Source organism: Cyanistes caeruleus, chromosome 3 (assembly GCF_971803275.1).
Source record: "Cyanistes caeruleus chromosome 3, bCyaCae1.hap1.1, whole genome shotgun sequence".
NCBI classification, from domain to species: domain Eukaryota; kingdom Metazoa; phylum Chordata; class Aves; order Passeriformes; family Paridae; genus Cyanistes; species Cyanistes caeruleus.
The window spans coordinates 25,771,484-25,792,537 of record NC_141703.1 but is presented as its reverse complement, the minus strand read 5'-3'; the positions used below and the strand labels follow the sequence as shown (position 1 = coordinate 25,792,537).

The window sequence follows — 21,054 nt, the reverse complement described above, 5'->3', positions numbered from 1 at the left end:
CAAAGGGAAACAGGGTCTAAGTCAGTCACTGGTTGCACCTCCATCCTATTTCCTTACAAGGCGAATTAAAAATGTGGCACTTGAAGAAATTCTGGTATTGGCTTATACATACTAGAATCTGAATTTCCCTATAATTTCTAACTAAACAGTTTTGATCTTCAAAGTAGGATATTCCTTAACACATCATGTATTTGTTTAAGAGGTGTGAAAAAATTAGGAGTACGGGTAAGTGGTACCATAAAGAATGTAACTATTTCTACCTTTCACAGCAATCAAATGAAATTTTGTGTGAAAAAAACTGTGTACAGATATCACACCTTGAAACACAACAGTCCTTAGTTACAGGCAGGGGAGAGAATGAACAGAAATGACACATGTTTCTACTTCACACAACATGGAAGACTAGGAGCCTGGTACTACACCTACTGAAATGAACTACAGGATAACTGGTGAGCTCAAAATTAAATTAAATCTTGACAGAAGCATGCATCAAGAAGTGAAAAGACTCAGTCAAGAAGCTGGGCTTAGTGGGCAGACTTCTCAGAAATCAAGTACCTGCAGTATCGTAACAAACATCAAGCAGGGTCCCTCTGCTTGGCCAGTCCAACAGCCATAACATTCAATAACCAGATCTAAAGTTAACCAAGACAGTAAACTTCTAAAGAGATGACTGTACTTGGTTCAGCTATCCAGGAAACATGAATTATGGGAAATGGTCACAGGAGTTTCACCATTTCTCCTCTTAATTAACTGCAGACTGCTAGTGAAGGAACAGTCATGCCCCATCCCTGTTGCTCCAGTGCCATGGCCATGTGTTCTCACTGTTGTCCTGGTATCAGCTTAAATGACTTCAGGATGAGACAGGGCAGGTTACAGATAGGACAGTGAGCACACTTCTCTCTCCTCAAAAAAAAACCAAACAACCAAAAGTTAATTTCTGTTTAATCAACCACCAGTGTAATGGTTCAAACCACTGCAAGGTACCCGTCTCTCACCCGATACAAGAGAAACCATGGGAAGCCAAAGGCAAGGGAGAAAAATAAGTAAATGTGCTTGGAAAGTGGTTTGGGACCAACTGTTTTGAAAAAGCTTGAAAAGTCAAAAAGTGCATCAAGTATGGTGAAATGTTTTATGTCATTTTTAAACAACTTTTTAAAAACTAGGGGGAAAGAAGGGGACAAAGATGGAAACCTAAACATTGGAGTAAAAATGTTATTTCATGTCTTAACTGTTCACAACATAACTTTGGTTGCTTGTTGACAGAAGTGTCTGAGGTGAAGAACCAGACCAGGTAACAGCCCCGGATATCCAAGTTTACACAGAGTCATTGCTGGCCAGACGCCTCCCAGGCTGCCTCCGCATGGACGGGTGTTGCCTGAGCTCCCACCCCTGCCGTGCCCTGACTTTATCGGGGAGGAGATGCACAAGTGCCAAGCTCTGCCTCACCCTGCTCCCTCCCATCCCACCTCACCTCCAGGAAAGGAAACACAGGTGACTGAGCTGAGAAGAAGCCACAACCCCACACAACTCTCACCTCTGCAAGCAGAGGACCAGACGTGCCAAGAGATACCATGGGGCACACGTGCCTTGTCCTCCCAAAGAAGAAAAACTGCTTGAAGCCCACTGGCAGTACTGTGCAGTGATGTGCCTGACCTTATTTCTGCTGGGAATGTTCTTCCCTCTCTCCCTCCCTCATCAATTCCACCACGCTTGTCTGATGTTTCCTTTTCTGCTGTGTCAAATACAGATAACAAGTTACTCGAGGCAGGGATCTGTCGAGAGCAGTACAGCTCATCAGCAAAGGGTTTGGCAGGCTGTACAAAAAATGGAGCAGAGCAAATGACCAGCCTTTAAAACAAACACAACTTCATTTATTCATAGCTTAATAACTTACTAATTCATTGCTTAATGTGTTATTAGCAATACACTTTAAAAATCAGGCTTTGATCCTCAAAATTCTTTTCTAAAGGCATAAACTAAGTTCTTCCCTCTGCAATTACCAATGCATTGAAAATTTTCAAAGTCTGAGGTCTCCAGCATTAATGATGCTATAAAATCAAACCTAGCACTTCTAATAACTTTTTTCCTGAGTACTTTTCAACTCCAGTAAATTGTAGCCAGAGCAGCTGCTCGTGAAGCACTCTGATCTCAGTGGGATGAAGGGGCCCTGATGGACAGGACAGCCCTTGCAGTCCCGGACAGGCTGTAGGGCAGCGTCTGAGAGATCTGCAAACCCCCAGCACAGCACCCAGCGTGGCCCTGCTCCCTGCACAGGAGAGCAGCACACAATTGACAAGGCCTGTGAGACCCCCACAGAGCCTAATGAGCAAAAATACCTCCCGTAAGGCTAGCCCAGAGCTGGTCTGCTGCCAGGAGCAGGAAGCAGAGAAAAGGGTTAGGAAAGAGAGGAGATCTTTAAAATTGAATACTATACACTACATTTGCTGCTATTTAATGACACAGGTCTAGCTCTCTGTACCAGCCATGCATCACATGTCTCACATGGCAGGGAAACTTGCAGACTGGTTGTCAAACCAGCAAGACTGCTGGTCCAGGGAGGTGGTGATAGCGAGTGAGTGGGAAGGCTCCTCTGTCTCGTAGCACTGCCTGCTCCTGTTTTCCTTCTCAGGCAGGATACACAGCAAAGAGCCACCAGCCAAGCTGCAGCTCAGGGAATGTCCACGTGCAGAAAGTCAGGAGCTTCTTGATGGGAAAGGATGGGAGAGGAACTCCTGAGGGAATGTGGGGGAACAGGAGGGGCTTCTCCGCAGTCCAAGTGCCAAACGGTAACACCCACATCCCTTCCTGCCTTGGCAGTCGCACATCAGGACTGTCTCAAATACCTGTATTTCCCTTCAAACTACTCTTGGATCTCTCTCAACTCTCACCCTCCTTTGGGGATAAAATTTAAATCCCACCTCTTCCCACCAGCTCAAATAACAGTTCCCTGCAGCATCATATGAATGTCAGGCAGAATCTTTACTGAATTCACCCCTAGACCATTATCTTAAAAGAATCGTTGTGGGGTTAGAGGGTGTTTAAAAAAAGTATAAAATAAACCCCAGAGTAATTGTTCTGTTTCCATGTTTTAAAAGGCACATGGTAGGATTCTGCAAAGTTTCTTCCTGATTTTCTGAAGGCCGAGTGGGAACTGTTAATACTACTTTAACTTGGATAATTGCTAAGCACACCTTGCAAAATTAGCAATGCAGCATTTAATACATACCTATACTCTCCTTATGCAAAATTCTGGCAGCTCTCTGTGCCACCCAGACCTTTTTAATTCCCTGTTAGGTCTTCAAAAATGTAAACAATTGCTTTGAAAAACACCTCCCACTGCCACACTGAAATAATTCATCCTGTCTTCATACAACAACAGAGAGAAGCTGTTTCTATTAATATCCGTCTCCCGCTCCAGGCTTTGTGGTCTCAAAGAAATTCAGGTATAAAATTTTCAAAGGAATTGACTTTGAAACAATGATGGCACTGAAGTCAGATGCAGATTGCAATGTCCTTGAAAGGCAAGTAAAACATGAGCTGGGAGTAAGAAACACTGAAGAGATTCAGCAGAAGGAAATTAAGAAAGTATGGAATAAGAAAGCTAAAATTGCTGTGTGTTGGTCTGCTGTTTTTTATATGGTGTGGAAAGGTTCTTTGTTTTTGGTTTTTTTTTTCCTGTCAGCTGCTGGTAGCATTTTGAAAACCATCAACAACTTTGATGACCTTTTGATCCCTCCAGTGCACTCAGACGCTCTTTGCCTCTCTTTACCTTCAAATCTCCAGTATCAGAACTCCAATGTACATCCCACAGGTCACTTGCAGCCTCGGCAGCTGTTGCACAGAACCCAGAAATTGAATTTTTGACTGTGGGTTTCCTCAACAAAACCACCTGTGCCAGGATCACAGTAAATGTCTGGGTCCTGAGCAGCTATCTCATAAATAGAGCCTGGCATGTACTCAAGCATGAATTAAGTAACGATGATGAATTTTCATCACTCTTCTGATTCTGTGAATGTATTCCATCATAACTATTGAACATAAAGCTATTGTTTTTCAGACAATAGCTTTGAGCAGTAGAGAATATTGTCCTACTAAATACCCATCTATGAGCAAAACATCCAAAGAATCTTTCTATATTACCTCACTTCTGCCAGCTTTTCATTCTCATCCAAACTGCATAACCAAACACACCTGTTTTGCTTCCTTTGCACATCTTTCCCCTTCTCCCATTGTCAACAGTCCTCGGAGTAAGCTGGAAAAATTCCTTCCCCAAACACAAATGTGCTTTTTTATCTACTTTGTTTCACTGAATGTTTGGGTGGGAGCTTTAATTTTGTTCTTAAATATTATAACAAGAATAGAGTATTTTATATAAAGGCACTTTGCCATTACAAATATGCTAAAAGGATGAGTAAAGTTTCTCAAAGAAGTGAAATTCTAAGTAAGAAAGCATTGATCTTCCTTTTATAAATCCATTTGGAAATAACAACCATGTTCCAGACTCAACTGGAAACTGAAAACAAAAGCCAGCAGAAGAATTACCTGGTGTTTGGAAAGAGAAAATCATGTATGTATCAACAAGAGGATACAAAAAGGGTAAATTCTGCCCTCCCTCCCAGGCCTGAAACACCTGCCTGAGAGTTCAGGCACTTCTCAGAGGCAGACAGGGAATCAAAAAAACCCACTCAGCTTTCACCTCACAACCTGAATTACCAAATGAATCTCTTCACTGCAGTAAATCTGAAAATTGCAGATAGTAAGATAACAGAAATAGAGAAGAACCAATTCAATTACAAATATTCCCCAGCAGCAGGATACAGAGCCATAAGGAACATTTCAGTTTGGCAGGGCTTTTCCACAGCAGCTGCTTCAGTAGGCATCGTGCCTGCAGTAACACACGCAAGGTAAATGCGGAAAGAGGAAACAAATCAGTCACGCAATGCTCTGGTTCATTTGGTTCATGGGCTGATACAAAACTGGCTTCAAAACTCTTGTTCAAACACTGGCATGTGACATGAGATAACCTCAAATGACCAGCTAAGTAACACAGGGTTACCTGGAGAGAAAACCAGCAGCCCAAGACAAAACAGTGAGCAAGGGAAACGACTTTGTCTATCCCAGAAGTCAGACACAGGAGTGTTTACAAAAATGGCTGCAATTTATCATTTGATATTTTTAACAATAAAGGTTGTAGCCTGAAGAGTAATTTTTAAAATAAGCTATGTATATTCTCACAGTTTTCTATTTATATAAATTATCTTGGTGTTTCATATGCAAAGCCACCCTCCCTTTAAATCCATCAGATGATAGGCAGGAATTGAAAGAAAAGGAAGATACATTTCTGGCTCAACAAAAATTGAGACTTTAAAAGAACTAGGACAGTCACTTCTCAGTGCAAATTTTCTGCCTGCCACATGAAATGCTGATGGAAGAAAGACTTTTAGTAAAACTGTCACTTAGCAAATGCCTCAAGCACAGGAAGGGTGACAGCACTTACAGCCCTGAAGTAACAGCACAGGTGAAAAACAGGAGCTTACTTACAGCACAGCAGTGTGGTTCTCAACTTGCCAAATACCTGTTTGCCCAGATTATCAATTTCAAAAAGGCTGACTGCTGCCAAGCAGCATTACACACTGAAATCTTCAAAACCTAGCAGTACCATGCTGCACTGTGCTTTATCAGCTCACCACAATTTGAGTGCCACACTGCCTTGTGCTGTGTCCTCAAAGCCTAAGGCACCATCACTGGCTCCTACCAAGCTCAAATACCATCAGCCTTCACATGAAGGTAGAAACATTTGGGGAGGGCTATCACAAACCTTCTCCATTTCAGCTTTCAGTCATGCTGAAACTCACAGCCAGTTACATCTTATGCATGACCAAATTTTACATTTCTTCATTGCAGCAAGGGTTTCATTGTGTCCCACTCCCTGCTGCTCCTGGGAACCATGTGGAAAGCTCAACAGCCAGCTCCATGCCCCTGGAACACCACAAGTCAAATAGTGCTTCCTGTCAGTCATCAGGAAATTTAAAGCATTATTAGAAAAACCCAAAAGCCACAAAAAAAGAACAGCAGAGGCAGACTGAGGATATAACTAACATCTGAGACTGCTGTAAGTAAGGGGATCTATTGTCTAAAACTGCCCACTGCATGCAGAAGTCAACCTCCAAGACTGTGATTCCATCTCTACCTGCACCCAGGACTGTGTGCTTAGGCTGACTGCTCCACAAGGCATGAGGAGGCTGCACCCAGGATGCTGTTAAAAGCAAGGTTAAAGGCTGGACTTCCAGACAGTTTGCATCACCACAAAGCTGCATTCCTGTGTGTGGTGAGCCAAGTGGCTCATGCTTGAGCTATGTAGTTGTGGGGATAAGTAACGAGAGAGAGGTCAAAATAGCTAACACAGTATTGCAGGGTTAACTCAAGAGACCTACAAGTGATTAATCCATATAAAAGCATCCAAGATCCTGTTCTTTCTGTCCAAAATGAGAGCTGCTATTAAATGGGACAAGACAAAAGAAACAGTGGAACTAAGCCAGATATTGTAAAATAGCAGGCTAAAACTTCCAGCTGAAATGCAGTGTTTCAGATACTGAAACCTTAAGTTGTTGGAGCTGACACACAACAAAATCTCAAGTAGCTGGCTTGTCTTCTTCATTAAATGGAAGAGTGACCCACATGCCTCCTACTCCTAGGTTCTGGCCAACACATCAGCTTAGAGCAAACACCTTGAAGACAACACAGTGTGTGTTACATGCAGACACTCCATCCCTGCTCTGCGCTGTTCCTTTTCTGCAGAAGTTCTGTTATTTGATATGCGCGAGGTAATCTTGCAGCTTGGCTCTCTGTGGTTGGAAGCGTGGCAGGCAGCTGTGCCAGGCACTCCTGCCAAGAAAATATTCTGAGACACCATGGTAATAAAAACACATCAAAGGAAAAGGCTTTTTTCTTCTTTCATATCATTAAGTACTTAAATCCAGGCAGGGCTTTCCCGGCTCTGAAAGCTTTAAGTATATATATCCAAACCCATAAACTGAAGAGGAGACTGACAAATATGCACCCCACAATCCTCTGAAAAGCCATTCTAAATGTGCCATCATTTATTGTTTAATACCTAAAGTCAAGGATAGGTGTTTTTTTAGGGGGCAGGGGAAGTTGTATGTAAAAAAACCCCAAAACCCTATTGTGATGAAATGTTTTGGGACACAATCTTTAAGCAACAATAGCTTGGTTAAAAATAAAATGTAATCAACCTTAATGTAGACCAAAACATTTTTCCTCAGATTCCCAAAAAGGCAGCCAGCTCCTTTTAATAAGGATGAATCTGTTGCCATCTCTGAACCTCACTCCCAATAGTTTCACTAGATTCAGCTGTTTCATTATAAAATAGTTTGGTTTAGGCCAGAATATGCACTCCATGCAAGTGCTGCCAGGATCCGTGACAGCGCATCCTCATAGAAAATACGAGCAATCCACTCTTAACTGCTTGGGTCTGTTCAACTGCAGCTCCCACCCTTACCTTCAAAATTTTAAACCTCATGTCAGGAAGGGCAAACAAGTTAATACCAGGCAGAGGCATTCCCCACTACCACTGAAGGCCACCTGGGTGCAGTGGATGTGCCAACAACCTGCAGATTTCAGAGCTCTCACATGGATCTCTCCAACTCTACCAGCTACATAGAAAGCTGATAAAGTTGCCAAGTAGTAAATCAATGCCTTCATGCTCAGACCTGCCTGCTTGCCAAATTAACAGAAGCATACAGAGCACTCTCCCACATGGAGAAAGACCTTTTGAGTTCCCAATGTTGAAAATCAAGTGAACCAAGGAGAGAAGCTACAAGGGTAAGAAAGAGCAGACAAGTTTACAAGAATGTAGGAATGGGAAGGACACACAGAACAGGTCCTTCCAGCTGCCCACAACTTTAAAATGTCCCTACAGTATGCCTGAGGATGTTCCTGCTTGTTCTTGCAATAATCCAACTCACCCAGTGATTCTGGGTACTTGGAGATGGTGTGTGAGTCCCTTCCTCCCACATCCATGCCTAATTTGTTAAGACAGGTGAGCCAGCCTCCAAAACTTCAAAAGCCTGGCTGTCAAGAACAGAAAGCCAGGGAAATGTAATGGAAAGTTTGGGCCCAGACTGTGAAGAAGACTGAAAATGTGGAGCTACTGAAAAGTCACTGAGGCTGAAATGGCTATGGGATGCTACCTGTACTTAAAATACCAGCACTGCATACCTATTTACTGAGGAACCACATGTTTTCCTTCTTTGGTTTGCAGATGTTTCTTCTTTCTGCAGAGCATTAAAATTGTGTTTGAGGAGAGGAAACAGATGGTAGCTGTAATAGTGGCACTTTTCCAAGGTGGAAAGAAACCATTATAGTGGGGCTTCCACAAGCTTAAGGCTGAGAATGTCAGATTTGTATTGCCTGTTTGCACGAATTAGACAACACGTCACTGCAAGGCTTCCAAATGATGCAAATGTAGGGTAGTGAGTGACACTGAGAGCTGGAGCCTTAACACTGCTTCTGTGTCAGAGCAGTCCTGAGCAGAACCCCCACGGCACTCAGGGACATGGACAATCCATGAGGTCCCAGGTCAGAACTGTTTATCATCTCAGAGACTTCAACCTCTGAGCTACTGTTTCATGGGGAGGGGAAGTCCTGCCCATAAATAGAAATCTGTGGATGAGGGTTGAATTTAACACAGCAACAGAACTGAAAAAGAAGAAGAAAAATAAAAACTACATCCAAATAAAGAAAAATGATACCATTATTCATCAAAACAATAAACATGGACAAAAATAGGATTTTGTTTTTTAGTATCACTAATAATTTCACCATTATTTTATTAAATAACCCCAAAATGCTAATGGAAAATAAAAATAAAAAACCCAGAGAATTTCTTAAAATCATGTCAGCCTTTTATGGATTAATATGAGAACAGCAAAAGCAATTAGTCTGGTCATTCAAGTCCAGGTGGCCATCTGATAGAAGGAAAGTGGCTGGGAAGACTGAGAAGCATAGCTGGGAAAAAATAAAAGAAGATGCCATGGGAACACCTTTTACAGTTGTTGAGAAAGTATAGAGCACAAGGTTATTTTGAACTGTGGAGCGAGAGTCAGAGCTGGAATATGAAGCAGATGATAATATTAAACTAGGGAGCATGATTTTGGTAGCTAAGTATGTCCAGAAAGAGAAGATAACATATCTGTAAGGTGTAGGAGAATAAGGTGAAAGTGAGGAAGACAAGAAATAATCAATCAAAGCTTTGCCAGAGAAAGCTGTCCAGATTCATGAGATGTGTCAGAGGAAGGACCTTGAGGAATTCAGTGAGAGGATCACACATTGGTAAGAGAGTAAGGAGAGGTCAGTAACTTACCACGGGGCTGGGAATGTGAGTAAATCAGAATTTGGTCAGAGCAGAGGGAGCAGGATCTCCGAGGCAAGTGCTGATGTGGCAGTGAAGGAAGAGTAGCCCATCAAGGCTGTGTGAGTGCCAGACTGACACAGGGCACTTGCCAGCTGGAAAGCAGCCAGAGGCACAAAGGCTGTTCTGGTAGAAGATTATGGACACACCCAGATTTGCCATTCCTAACCTCAGGCATTGGGAGATGCTAGGTTGGGAGCTGAGCTACTCCAGGCTTCCTGGCCCCCAACCCAGTCATAGGAATGACCAGTGCACCTCTGAAGGTGGAAGAACTTTCCATCTTAACATAACCCCTTCTCTCTGTTCGATGCACAAGGGTTTTAGAATTCCTCTTCTGACTCAAAAGCTGAAAAGTACCTGGGATAAATCTCAACCCATCTGCAGTATAATTAAAAAAAAAACAACAAAAAAAAACCCCAAAAAACCAACAAAAAAAAACAAGCTAAGGAAGAACCGTTTTTTGGTTTTTTTTCACCTAGAATCCTAAAGAGGAGAAAATCCCTCGATGTCTGAAGGTGGACAGCTGTACCAGGGGTAAGCCAGGGGGACTTCTGCATTTCAGTTACTCCTGAGCACGGAGCTATGGAAAACGTCTGAACATGATCTTGGGCTGTTAAGGAAATCTTTGCTTATAAAAGATTTCTGAATCAACAGAACTGCTGTGAAGCCAGACAGAGGATAATTAGACCCAAGGACAGTGTACAGCCCAAGAATGGGAGACAGCGACAGAGAAACTGTTGAACAGCCTGAAAGAAACAGGGGAGGGAGGGAGGTGAAGGAAAAAGGAAACCTGAAACAGTGACCTATAAATAAAACCACTGGCTGTATAAAAGCATTGCCTTTGCTCTGAGAATACCTGAACAAGGATTGTAACAGAGAGGAAGAAAGAGGAGGGGGAGGAGGGGGACCAGCTAAATCACAAGAATATGAAATTGGCTGTAAAGTAACGGCTGCCTTTTTTTTTTTTTTTTCCCTTTAAATATGCAAATTTTTTAAGCTAAAAACCAGCACATGGTCAGAGATGCCAGCAAGTATGAAACCAGTGTTTGGAGCTGCTGGTGGCTTACGTGAAGGTCACAGTGTACCTGCAGCTGCACAGCTGAGAGACAGGCAGTGTCACAGGCAAGCCTCCCACTCTGGAGCCTCCCTCTCCTTCAGTTCAGGAAGAAAAGGCTCCAACATTCCCAACCAAATCCACCACACGTTCTGAAAATTTATCTTGCCACAAAAAAACTAGTTCAATGTTTTCATGGGGGGAGAAAAAGTAATGTACAAATTACTGAAATAAACTGCAACAGACAGTATGCCCTAGCTAACATCAGATTGGCTTTCATCTTAAGCATTCAGAAAACTAAAACAGGAAATGAAACAAATATCCAGATATTTAATAAAAATATGTTTTGAAAATAGGAAGATAATCAAAAGGAAAAACAAGGAGGGAGAAAAATAGTGTATATGTGACCTTTACTTGTCATTTAATGCTTGTTCTTGTCATATCAACTCTTGTTTCCCCCCCCAAAAATGTTGTTAAGAAGGTAAAATACCTTTTTTCCCCTATCCAAGAAAACAGAGGCAGCTGATCAGCTCATTCCATATTTGTCATTTAATCTATGTGTTCATCAGACTAACAGCATCAGCCATCTTGCTAATTATCTCTTTCTACCACATGGAAAATGAAAAAGATGAAAAAGTCACCCTTAGGAAACGGAGGACTATGAAAACGGGAAGATAAATTTCAAGTTTTGATACTGCAATGAATAATAGCTTATAATATTCTGTATTTTCAAATCACTGTTTGCCTCACATGACAAGAAGATGCAAGATTTCTGTAATCTGGAAACCAAGAATAAAGGGCAAACCAAACAATTTCAAAGGATACAAAAACCACCTCTCTTGTCTTTCCAGGTAACTTTTTATTCTGAAATGCGTTCACATCTCTGCATGAGCAATAGCCAGGATAACACTCCTAGATCTGATCAAAGATCACCTCATTGTGCACTGCTTCTTAGCTCTAGTTTTGAACACACAAGCATTTACATTTTCAACAAATAAAACAGTCTCAGAAATTTTCATAATTTTTCTACAGTGCTAAGACCATTTCAGCAGATCGTCTCTAATTTTTAATCCATACAGATGTAGAACCACATTTACCACGATTAATTCATGTAACTCTTCATTCTCATGGAACTGCAATTTAGATCCACCCAAAATACCGGCTTGCAGTGCTTGCAGTTAGCTGAGCTTGTCACTGCTTCACATCAGACCCGTTTCGCTAGACAAATCTGAAATTCCCCCAACCTGGGTACAGCCGAGTCAGATAAAAAGGGAATCAAGACCCATTTAGAGTACATGACTGGGCTAACAGCCACCCAAAACTACCCAAAACCATGTTCTAAAGCATGCTTCAGGAACAACTAAGCACTGAAAAATGTTAATTAGTGTTAATATCAATGAAAGTTTAACATGCTGATAAAAGCTCTTAATGTTTTCTTCCCTATTAATGAGAGCATGCACAAAGAAAGCTAGTCAGAGTGCCAGGATTTTCTGTAAATCCTACAAAATCACTAACAGCATCCACACAACACATTATTTAAGACCAGCAGCTCCTCCTACCAGCGCACTGGGAAACCGCATTTAATCTTTGCATCAATTCTTCTAGGGCCATTTCTTCAATTTTCAGCCAGCATCTCATTCTCAGATAAAACAAAAACAATCCACAGCAAACATGCCCACCCCCTGCAGAAGGATTAAAGGAGGCAGGGGGGAAAAAGCCCCAAAGCAGCCCACTAGAGCAGCGCTCCGCAGCCCCGCATTTCAATCGCTCCGCACGGCTCCCCTCGGCACAAAGGGAGGCAGGAGCCCCCGTTCCCTGCTGGCAGCGCCCTGGCGAGGCGGGCAGCGCTCAGGAGCCGGCAGTGCTGAAGCCAGCGGCTTCTCTCCGAAGTTCCCCGGCAGCCCGGGCCCCGGCGGGATGCGGAGCGCGGAGGAGCGGGCGCTGGGCAGGGCCGAGCCGCATCCCGCGGGAGCTGCCCGAGCTCGCAGAACGCCCCATCCCCTCTCACGTGAGCCGGGGCTCCTCCACCTTCCCCGCTGCCAGGGCGAGGGAGGGAAAATGCCTTCCCACCGACAGCGCCAAGGGGAGCCCGCTCCCGCCAGCCCGCAGGATGCCCTCGCGTTCGCCTTGGAATGGTCATTTTGGAAGGCTTTGAGGACTTCAAATCTCCTTTAAACCCTGTCGAGTTTCCTTTAAGCACAGCTGTCTTCTAGACTCTTGGAGGAGTTTGCTTAAATGTTGTGCCACAGCAGCCTTACAGCAGCCCTGTGAAATCTGTATTTCCACAGCAACTGTGTGGAACTGAGGTGATGTATTCCCACCTTAGGCACAGGGGTTTTGGAGCGGGGCTCTGCAGACCCCTCAAGGTGCACGGCAACAGAACAGCTGCAGAAGGCAGCCAGGAAAACCAAACCTCATAACCAGTAAACTTCCACTTACTACAGAGGGTACAGTACCACTGGAAAACTTCCAGGGACACAGAGAAACCTACAAGAGTGAAAGCAGTGCAGTGCATCTCTATACAACTGCTCCTCATAATTGATTTCACTGCTTTTATACAGACTTTTTTACAAGTTCGAAACCATGATACTTTCAACACCTTTTTTCCCCAAAGATCATCTTAATACCTCCTAAATCTCATTATTGGCAGGTTTCTGCTGATGGTCCACTGAATTCCCCTACTCTTCTAATCATTCCATTGGTTTTATCCTAATTTTTAACCAAAAATAACAAAATATCCATGGCTAAATGAAAAAGAGATGTTTTCTGTTGTTTAAAAGGATAACATTGTGTTATTTAAGATAAAAATTCTTTTCTACAGATTGCTTACAGCAGGTAAAAACTGCAGCCCTTCTGAAGGAAATAAGAGAGCTCTGATGAGTTGTTCATAACTCTCAACAATACCATTAGAGAGGACATGAACTGAAAAAAAGCTTTTAAGAAGACTCATCAAACTATCTAGGCTTCCTCTGCCAGTAAAATTAATTTAGATAATTCATTTATTACATTAATTCACATTATTTCCACTCAAAGTATGACAGGCCCACAGCATCCCCATGTATTAGATACGACTAAAGCCATATATGTTTCCATTTCAATATTAATAGAAATTATAAAATTAAGTCTTCTGTCAAGCTTTTCCATAACAAAGTACTAGCACTGAAAAACAGGACCTGTAGGAACTTTGTATGCAAAAAGTATTTTGTTTATGTGATTGTCATTTGAGACTGCATTTATGCAAAGGAACAAGGGATGGGCAGCAAGACCACAATTACCAGACCAAGCTCTCGCCGTTCTGGTGGTGACCCAGGAGGAGCAAATGCATGAGAGAAGGAGTGCAAGTCTGCAGGTGCACTTGGATAGCTGAGGCTCGTTATCAAACAAAATCTCTGTGACCATATTGCATCCACAGACAGCCCAGGGACAACTCCAGATGTCAGATAGTCAATGGGATTTGTTACTGCAGCAAGTTAAAAGGCCTAAGACATTTTTGCATATGCAGAACAGCAAAGTTCACTTGTAAGATTATACTGTTTCCTGGTGCAGCAAGAAGTGCAGCAAATGTATTCACTCATAAGCAGCTCTAATGCAAGATAAAATGGTAATTCAATCCCAGATTTCCCTGCCTCAGTTCAATAGTAATTTCATGTTTTCCTTGGAAAATCAGCAGACTGCTTAAATTTCCCATATATCAAAGGTGCATCTTTCCATGGACTTTCTCAGTGAAATAACAAATGAAAAAGAAGACAAAAATGTAGTGAAGAATTTTAAAACATCAACTAGTCAACTTCCAGAATCACAAGCACATAGTAACTTATATTTGTGCAAAATTAATGAAAAACCCTAATGTTAGCTAAACCTCAGTTACACCAACAATGCCACTTTATATATACTTTCTACACCTTCCAACAAATTCCACACATGCAAGATATGAGCAGAGCATCCACATGAAAGGTTTAGTGAAACCTTTTGGTTTCACTGGGTTGAAAGTTAGCTTACCTAAAAGTGGATTATTTGTAATCATGTCTAATCATGTTCGTTCATGGAAATCAGGCAGCCTTGTCTTCCTGAGTAAGGAGCTTTGGCATAGCTTCTCTACTGAATGAAACAGAGTATTTCAAGGTACTTGACCAAATGTGGGATTACAATCTCAGCTGCTGTGAAACAGGATCATCCATGGTTTCAGGAACAACCTTGAGTCAGACTAAAGAAACAGACCTTAAACTAATTAAAATCAACTCTTAACAGGAAGACCCAACTGAGCTTTCTTGCAATATGAAGCTACCCACTATCTGACCGTGAGCTATGTATGGAATCAAAACAGTCCTGAAAATACATGAGTGTATCTCAGAGAAGAGCTGCAGCAGTTTTCACTCTCTTTAAGTGCTTACTTGATCCCCATACCCCTGCAGATCATCAAGACTACCATGTCATGGAATTAAACAAGCCTCAGTCTCACACATTTGATGCCTAATTAAAATTTGGCAGTAAAAGGACTGATGCCCAGTTCTAGCACTGCAAGTCTGTAAATACAATAGGAAATGTTTCTTTCAGACACGATATGTTTATTTTTAATTATTTTTTAAATTAAAAATTCAAGCTGCTTCTGGAATTCTGAGTTTTAACTTCTGCTAATATATTACCTTCAGCAAAATATCTTCACCAGGCCCAGGCAAGCCCCTGCTCTATCAGAAGAATTCATAAAGAAATTTGAGGAGTACACAGCCTTTCAGTTCTTAGATGTTTAAAATGTATTGGAAATGTTTTTTGTCAAATGGTCTGTACTCCTTTTTTCTTTCAGTGGAACTGCAAAGATAATAAGAAAGGCACAAATGTATTACAAAATTTAATCAATCGATTTCCATGGCTGCGTAGGGTATTATATTTTATAATATAATATATCAGGTATAATATACCTGATTTGTATTGACTTTTTTCTAAACTTCTATTAGATTTGAAAGCCTTAACAACATTATTTTTTCCTTCAGTTCTCTACTTTACTCTGGTTTTGGCTGTAGTCTTCAGCAAATCCTGTTCAAACACAGCAACATCACACATCTTTTATTTCCAAACATTTTCACTCAAAATCCAAAAACTAGGATTACCTAGTTTTTCAATAAATTTTGGCAATTCTGAAAGTGTTCCAGAAGAACACACAGCTATCCACTCATGTGGGGGGGCCAGACCAGTGACCATAAGTCATTAACATATAATCATGCAATGAGTTTTGCTTGAGCAAAAGATACTTCCAACAATACACCTAAAGATTTCTCTGCTAACTTTACGTCGATCTCTGTGATGTGATGACTGAATCAGTGAGTTTCAAAATTTAATTATGTGCTGCGTAGAAAACTGTTTTTATTTAAACAACCTTCTTGGAAGTTTTCTGTGTGCCCCAGTTTCTCTTTTGTGAAGCGGTGGAAAAAAAACACCAAACAAAAAACAAACAAACAAAAACCGTACAGGAAATAAACACTCTCTTTTCACATCCCCAAGCCATTCATGACTATACAGACTGCCACTGTAGGTGATATTATGTCTCCTCCAATTGCCTGTTTTCCAGACAGAAAATTTCCTACACTAATTGGTTCCTATTTGTATAAAAGCAGCCTCATACCTCTGACCGCCTTCACCGTTCCTCCACATACACTAATTCTACTTTAACAAAGGGAACAAAACTGGACATGGTACTCCAGAAGTAGGCACAGCAGAGATTACTCAGTGACATAAGGATTTTGTTGTTCTCGGTTTCCCTCTCGGCGGTTTGTAATGGTTTTTTTTTTTGCCTTTCGGACTGACACTGAATGCCAACGGAGCTGCTGCTGTTTTCAGGGAACTACCCACAGCCAGTCAAGGTCTCTCAGTGAGGGTAACAGCTTACAGAATAGCATTTTTTTTCTCATCTGTATTGCTTGTATGAACAATTAATTTCACCTTCTCTACTGATCACTTAGCACCACCAATTTATCCTCCAACAGTTTGCACTCAGCACTGAATTTTACTATTTTGAATAAATATTTTCACATATTTGCAAATTTTCTTATTCCACACTTTTTTTTTCCATTTCCAGTTCATTTAGGATTATGCTGAAGAGCTGCAGGAACCCCTGCAGAAATCCCTGTGTTTTCTCCACCAGTAACTCCCCCTCCACCCACAGAAAACTGACCACCTAAAGCAACTCTCCATTTCTTATTTTTCAGTCAATTACCAATCCACAAGAGGGCTTCCAGTTTAACCCACAGGAACTTAGTTTCTCTGCGAGCCTAAGAGTGGCTGCAGCAGGAGAAAAATTACGTACTGACTATAAAACAGGACTACAAGAAATATAGTTATACAGAGGTTTCCCTGCTGCCGCTTTGCACGGGCCCAGCCGCATCGCTCACGGCATTGGGAACAGGCAGAGCATATGTGCTCTGTGCAGCTGGATCCCCTGCCAAACATCCCATACAGCTTCCTAGTGATACCACATGGTCAGCATCAGGCAGCCAAGCCTGCACGCTCTTTCCTGGATGGCCCCACCCACCAGAACTCTATAGAGTGTGAGCAGAGAAGCTACAGCATCCACAGCACCACTGCTCTCCGAGGACACTGCGAACATAGCCAGGGAGACTTACCTAAGCTGGGCTCCTGCAGAGAGGGAAGAGACCCATTGAATGTGGTTTTCATACATTTAGGTCCTCTCAGGTCCTACAAAAAACTGCCACATACACCCACTGCACAAGGGTGATAGTGATCCCCAGCCTTAAATAAAAGGGAAAGAAAAGGGAAACAGGACAGTCGATATGAAAGATCCAAACAGAAAATGCATTTTTAACATTTCAACCTCCTCTTGGCATGAGTTCTTCCTTCAAGAAGAAAAGGGATTTTTCCCTTTTATTTCCCTGAATGACTGAGTTCTCTTGGTAATCAGCCCAGTTAGGCTTTATTATGTAAAGCATCTGGGATTTGAAACTGGGATTCATAAGCAGAGATGGCAGTATTCTGGTTTTGGCAACACCTCACTCTTTCACAAGGAGAAAATTGTTCCTAGATTCGCAATCTCAAGGAATACAGAGAACTTAGCAAATACATGGAGGAAGGAAAGGAAACAAAAAAATCGGAGTTTTTCTTCTTGAAAACTTGACACACGAAACACTCATACAAAGCCAGAGTACAGGCAAGGTTCATTCATACAGGAACAGAGACTATAGAAGCTTTCAGATGTGCAAGAGCAGTTAATAGAATAATTCCATTAAAATTATGCCAGGTTTAATTAATATATTAATTTACCAAATCTCCATCAAGTTCTCAGGGTCTCCTCATCCTCAATGATTTTTTCTTAGAGAAAGTACATGCCATACAGAAGAGGTCCTAGAAGCTGCTCTCCAGGTTCTCTCATCTGGGATGTGTGATACCCCCAACACAGGGATAAGGCTGAGGTGACACCCAGATCAAGTACTTAGCAGTAAGGGAAAAGCTTCCCCTTCCTTTTCCACTATTGCTCAGGCCCATGGCTGAAAAGTAGTAAAAGACAGATGAAATGCAGCATACTCATTTCTATTTGATTGCCTCTTCTCCAGTTTAGCCCAATCTTGCTACAATCCAGCTCCCTGTCCTTTCAGTCTTCCCCAAACAGCTTGCTTCCTCCCTCAGCAACTGCACTTTAGCCTCTCCTTAAAAAACAAAAACCCCCAAAAACCCAAAACAAAAAACCAAACACATCACTTAGTTCTTAAAGCTTAACTTAACTACTAACTTTTCCCTACTTTGTTTCTTTCATAACCAGTGTCTCAGCTTCTCGCCAGAGCAAGATTCCTCATACTGCTGTGAAGTTTTGCAGTAAGGCTCTTCACCCTGAATTAACTTAAAATGACTGACCAGATCACAGGTTTCAATACTTCCTAGTGTAACAGGCAGAGCCTTCTTTCTCCCCAGCCTTCCTTGCTTGGATGAAATAGCATTTGAATCCCTTCTACTGGTCTGCTGTGTCTAAAGAGTACCAAGTTTCTTTGTAAGTGCTTCTTTCAGATTTCTTCTTTGTCCTTTTTTTGCCATGTGGGATTAAGTAATCACTGCAGAGCCAACAGCCTTGAAAGAGTTTATTTAATTTAACACCTCCAGTTGCCCCTGCTCCAGCTGAGGGGTGTTCCAATCTTTTATTCTTCTTCAGTCTGAGGAGCTAAACTATCCAGATGTGCCCACAGCTGCACTCCTCTAAAAGTAGCATGGCAATAAATGAATGAATGCTGCCTTTTGCCAATGCAGTGCCAAGTAAGACCCTTCCTTTCTAAGTTTACTGAGAAATCTTTACAGATGAAGGAAGTACTTTGTGTAGGAAGTTAGGAAGACTGAGAATAGGAAGCATAAAGGTGAGCAGGGAATGAATCTGCTTCAAAAAGGAGCAATAATGAAGCACCACTGTCATTTCCTTCATTGGGGCACTTCCATAAATATGTATAGTTAAAGGAAAGGCCTCACAAAGGAAACTACTCCAACCCCAAAAGAAATGAAACCACTGTAATTTAAATGTAGAAAAATGAAACAGTGGATGCCAGGGAACTCTGGTTTCAGAAGATCAGCTACTGGTACCATGACAATTAAATAGATGGTATAGGTGCAGAGATGTCACAGTCACATTCTTCCACAGACTTAGCATTATGTATGCAAATGCTGAAATTAAATGGTTCCAGAAAACACACACCTTTTGTTTTCTGTTGCTAGTGATTTTCTTTTCAAAGGAAATGCTGGATGAGGGGTCATAAAATTAATTTCTTCCCTCTAAAAATGTCTGTCCATCATTTTTTTAGAGCTCAAACCTTTGAGGTGTCCTAAAAGTATTAGGCTCTAAATCAAACTGCGTGAGTGTTCAGATTTTGAGTATTAGAAGTCTGAATTTTATTACATGCCCTACTTTGTAAAAATCCCTATTTCAAAAGAACAAGCTGCACACATAGAAGTTCAGCAGGTCTACCATTCAAGTCAGGATTGATTTAAAACACTCAGGAAATTTCTCCGTAACAAAAAGTGATTTTTAACTGCCACATAAAATTGTTCATTTTACATACAATCAACGATGTAAAAAAGAATAAAAAAGCAGGGTTTTTCCAGGACCATTCAATTTGATTACACAGAATAAAACTGAAGTGCTTACCCCTGAGGAACAGGCTGACAAATTATAACACAGATAAAGGGCTCAGTAGAAGGATGTCAACTTTAATTTGGAACTTTTTTAAAATCACAGAACCATTAGGTTGGAAAAGGACTTTAAGATCATTGAGCCCGACCATTAACACAGAACTGCCAAGTCCACCTCTAAACTGTGTCCCTAAGTGCCACATCTACACAGACTTTAAATACCTCCAGGGATGGAATGGGATGTATCTTAAAATTTTACTGCCCTTTTCCACTTGTACATCTTTAAAGGTAGCATTCAGTGGAGCTTTAGGATGACAGAAAGCTTTTCCCTTTTTATAAAAGGAAGTAGTGCAATGCTCAGGGAATGCACTGAGGACATGGGAAGATGCAGTTTGTGGCTGGTGTGGCTGAGCTGCCCGCCTCTGGCAGATGTGCTGCCCCAAGGCTGCTTATTATCCCCCACTGGGTGCTGGTCTCCCTCCTGGAATGCACCTCAAGCACTCTGAGAGGACTTGGCTTTCTCTTAATGCAAAATCAGGAGAATTTAAATAGGAAAGTAACCTTTCTATTATTCATCTAGAAATCTATTTTTATTAATCATATAGAAATAGTAATTTCCAACAACCACACCTGCAGCCAGAGGCCACACCCCAAACAAGACCTCAGTCTTGCTGCAGAATGCCCACACTCATCACAGGTCCTGCTGTGGTGCTGTTGTGTCCTTCACAACAGAGCTTGAAAACTGTTTCCTTACCACTCCTATTGCTCTATCTATTTTAATGCAATACAATCCTCAATAAATAAAGTAGCATTATTTTCTTATTTTTGTTGGTGGATGCTTTATACAGCAGGTACCATTGAGAGGGGCAGAAGATTCCAGGTAGGGGGAATAATGCCTCTAAAAAAAGTGTTTTGCAAATAATTACAACTTTTTCATTTATTGACAAGCAAAAATCACTATATCAAATTTACAATGATTTGTTGGGTTGGGTTTTTTTTTGATTAGGATATGAAATAGTGGATATTCTCAGATCCCCTTTATTTTCCATTTAATTTTATTCTTCATGGAATATGGTACTTCTCAAACAAGACAACTTACATTGATCTTTCCTGGGAGGTGGTCTGCACAACACCCTCAATAGATGAGGGAAAATGACTGCTCTTCAGTCTCTAGTTACTCTGCTGCATTATGGTAAAAATGACTGAAAGAAAAATGTCATCTAGATTTCCTTATATTGTAAACCATATCCAAACCACCATTTCATACTTTCTTGAAACAGAAAGACTGAATTTTTACTTCAATAGGCTACTGGAAGTACTGTTAGTTTTCTTGAATGACCACAGTCCTAAATTGTTACTGCTTTGGAAAGAAAAATATAAGCAAGAATGTATACATTTCCTTGTTTCTTTGATTACATACCACTGCTGCTTTTTCTTATTTTCTCTCTTTGACCCT

General features: G+C 41.4%; 1 protein-coding gene across 10 annotated transcripts in view; it reads right to left on the bottom strand.

Moving 5' to 3' along the window:
• Nucleotides 1-21,054, bottom strand: part of MCF2L (MCF.2 cell line derived transforming sequence like) — a 153,966-nt gene that overhangs the window by 108,462 nt on the left and 24,450 nt on the right. For 2 of the 10 annotated variants that reach the window (XM_086880214.1, XM_086880220.1), the window contains exon 1: nt 17,099-17,225. The exons of 5 other annotated variants lie outside the window; for them this stretch is intronic. In XM_086880214.1, coding sequence (XP_086736340.1) covers nt 17,099-17,150 — 52 coding nt within the window. In that variant the 5' untranslated portion in view covers nt 17,151-17,225. Of the gene's footprint in view, nt 1-12,043; nt 12,491-17,098; nt 17,226-21,054 lie in introns of those variants that run through there. 3 more of the 10 variants (XM_023918272.2, XM_086880216.1, XM_023918274.2) reach the window with 2 other exon arrangements.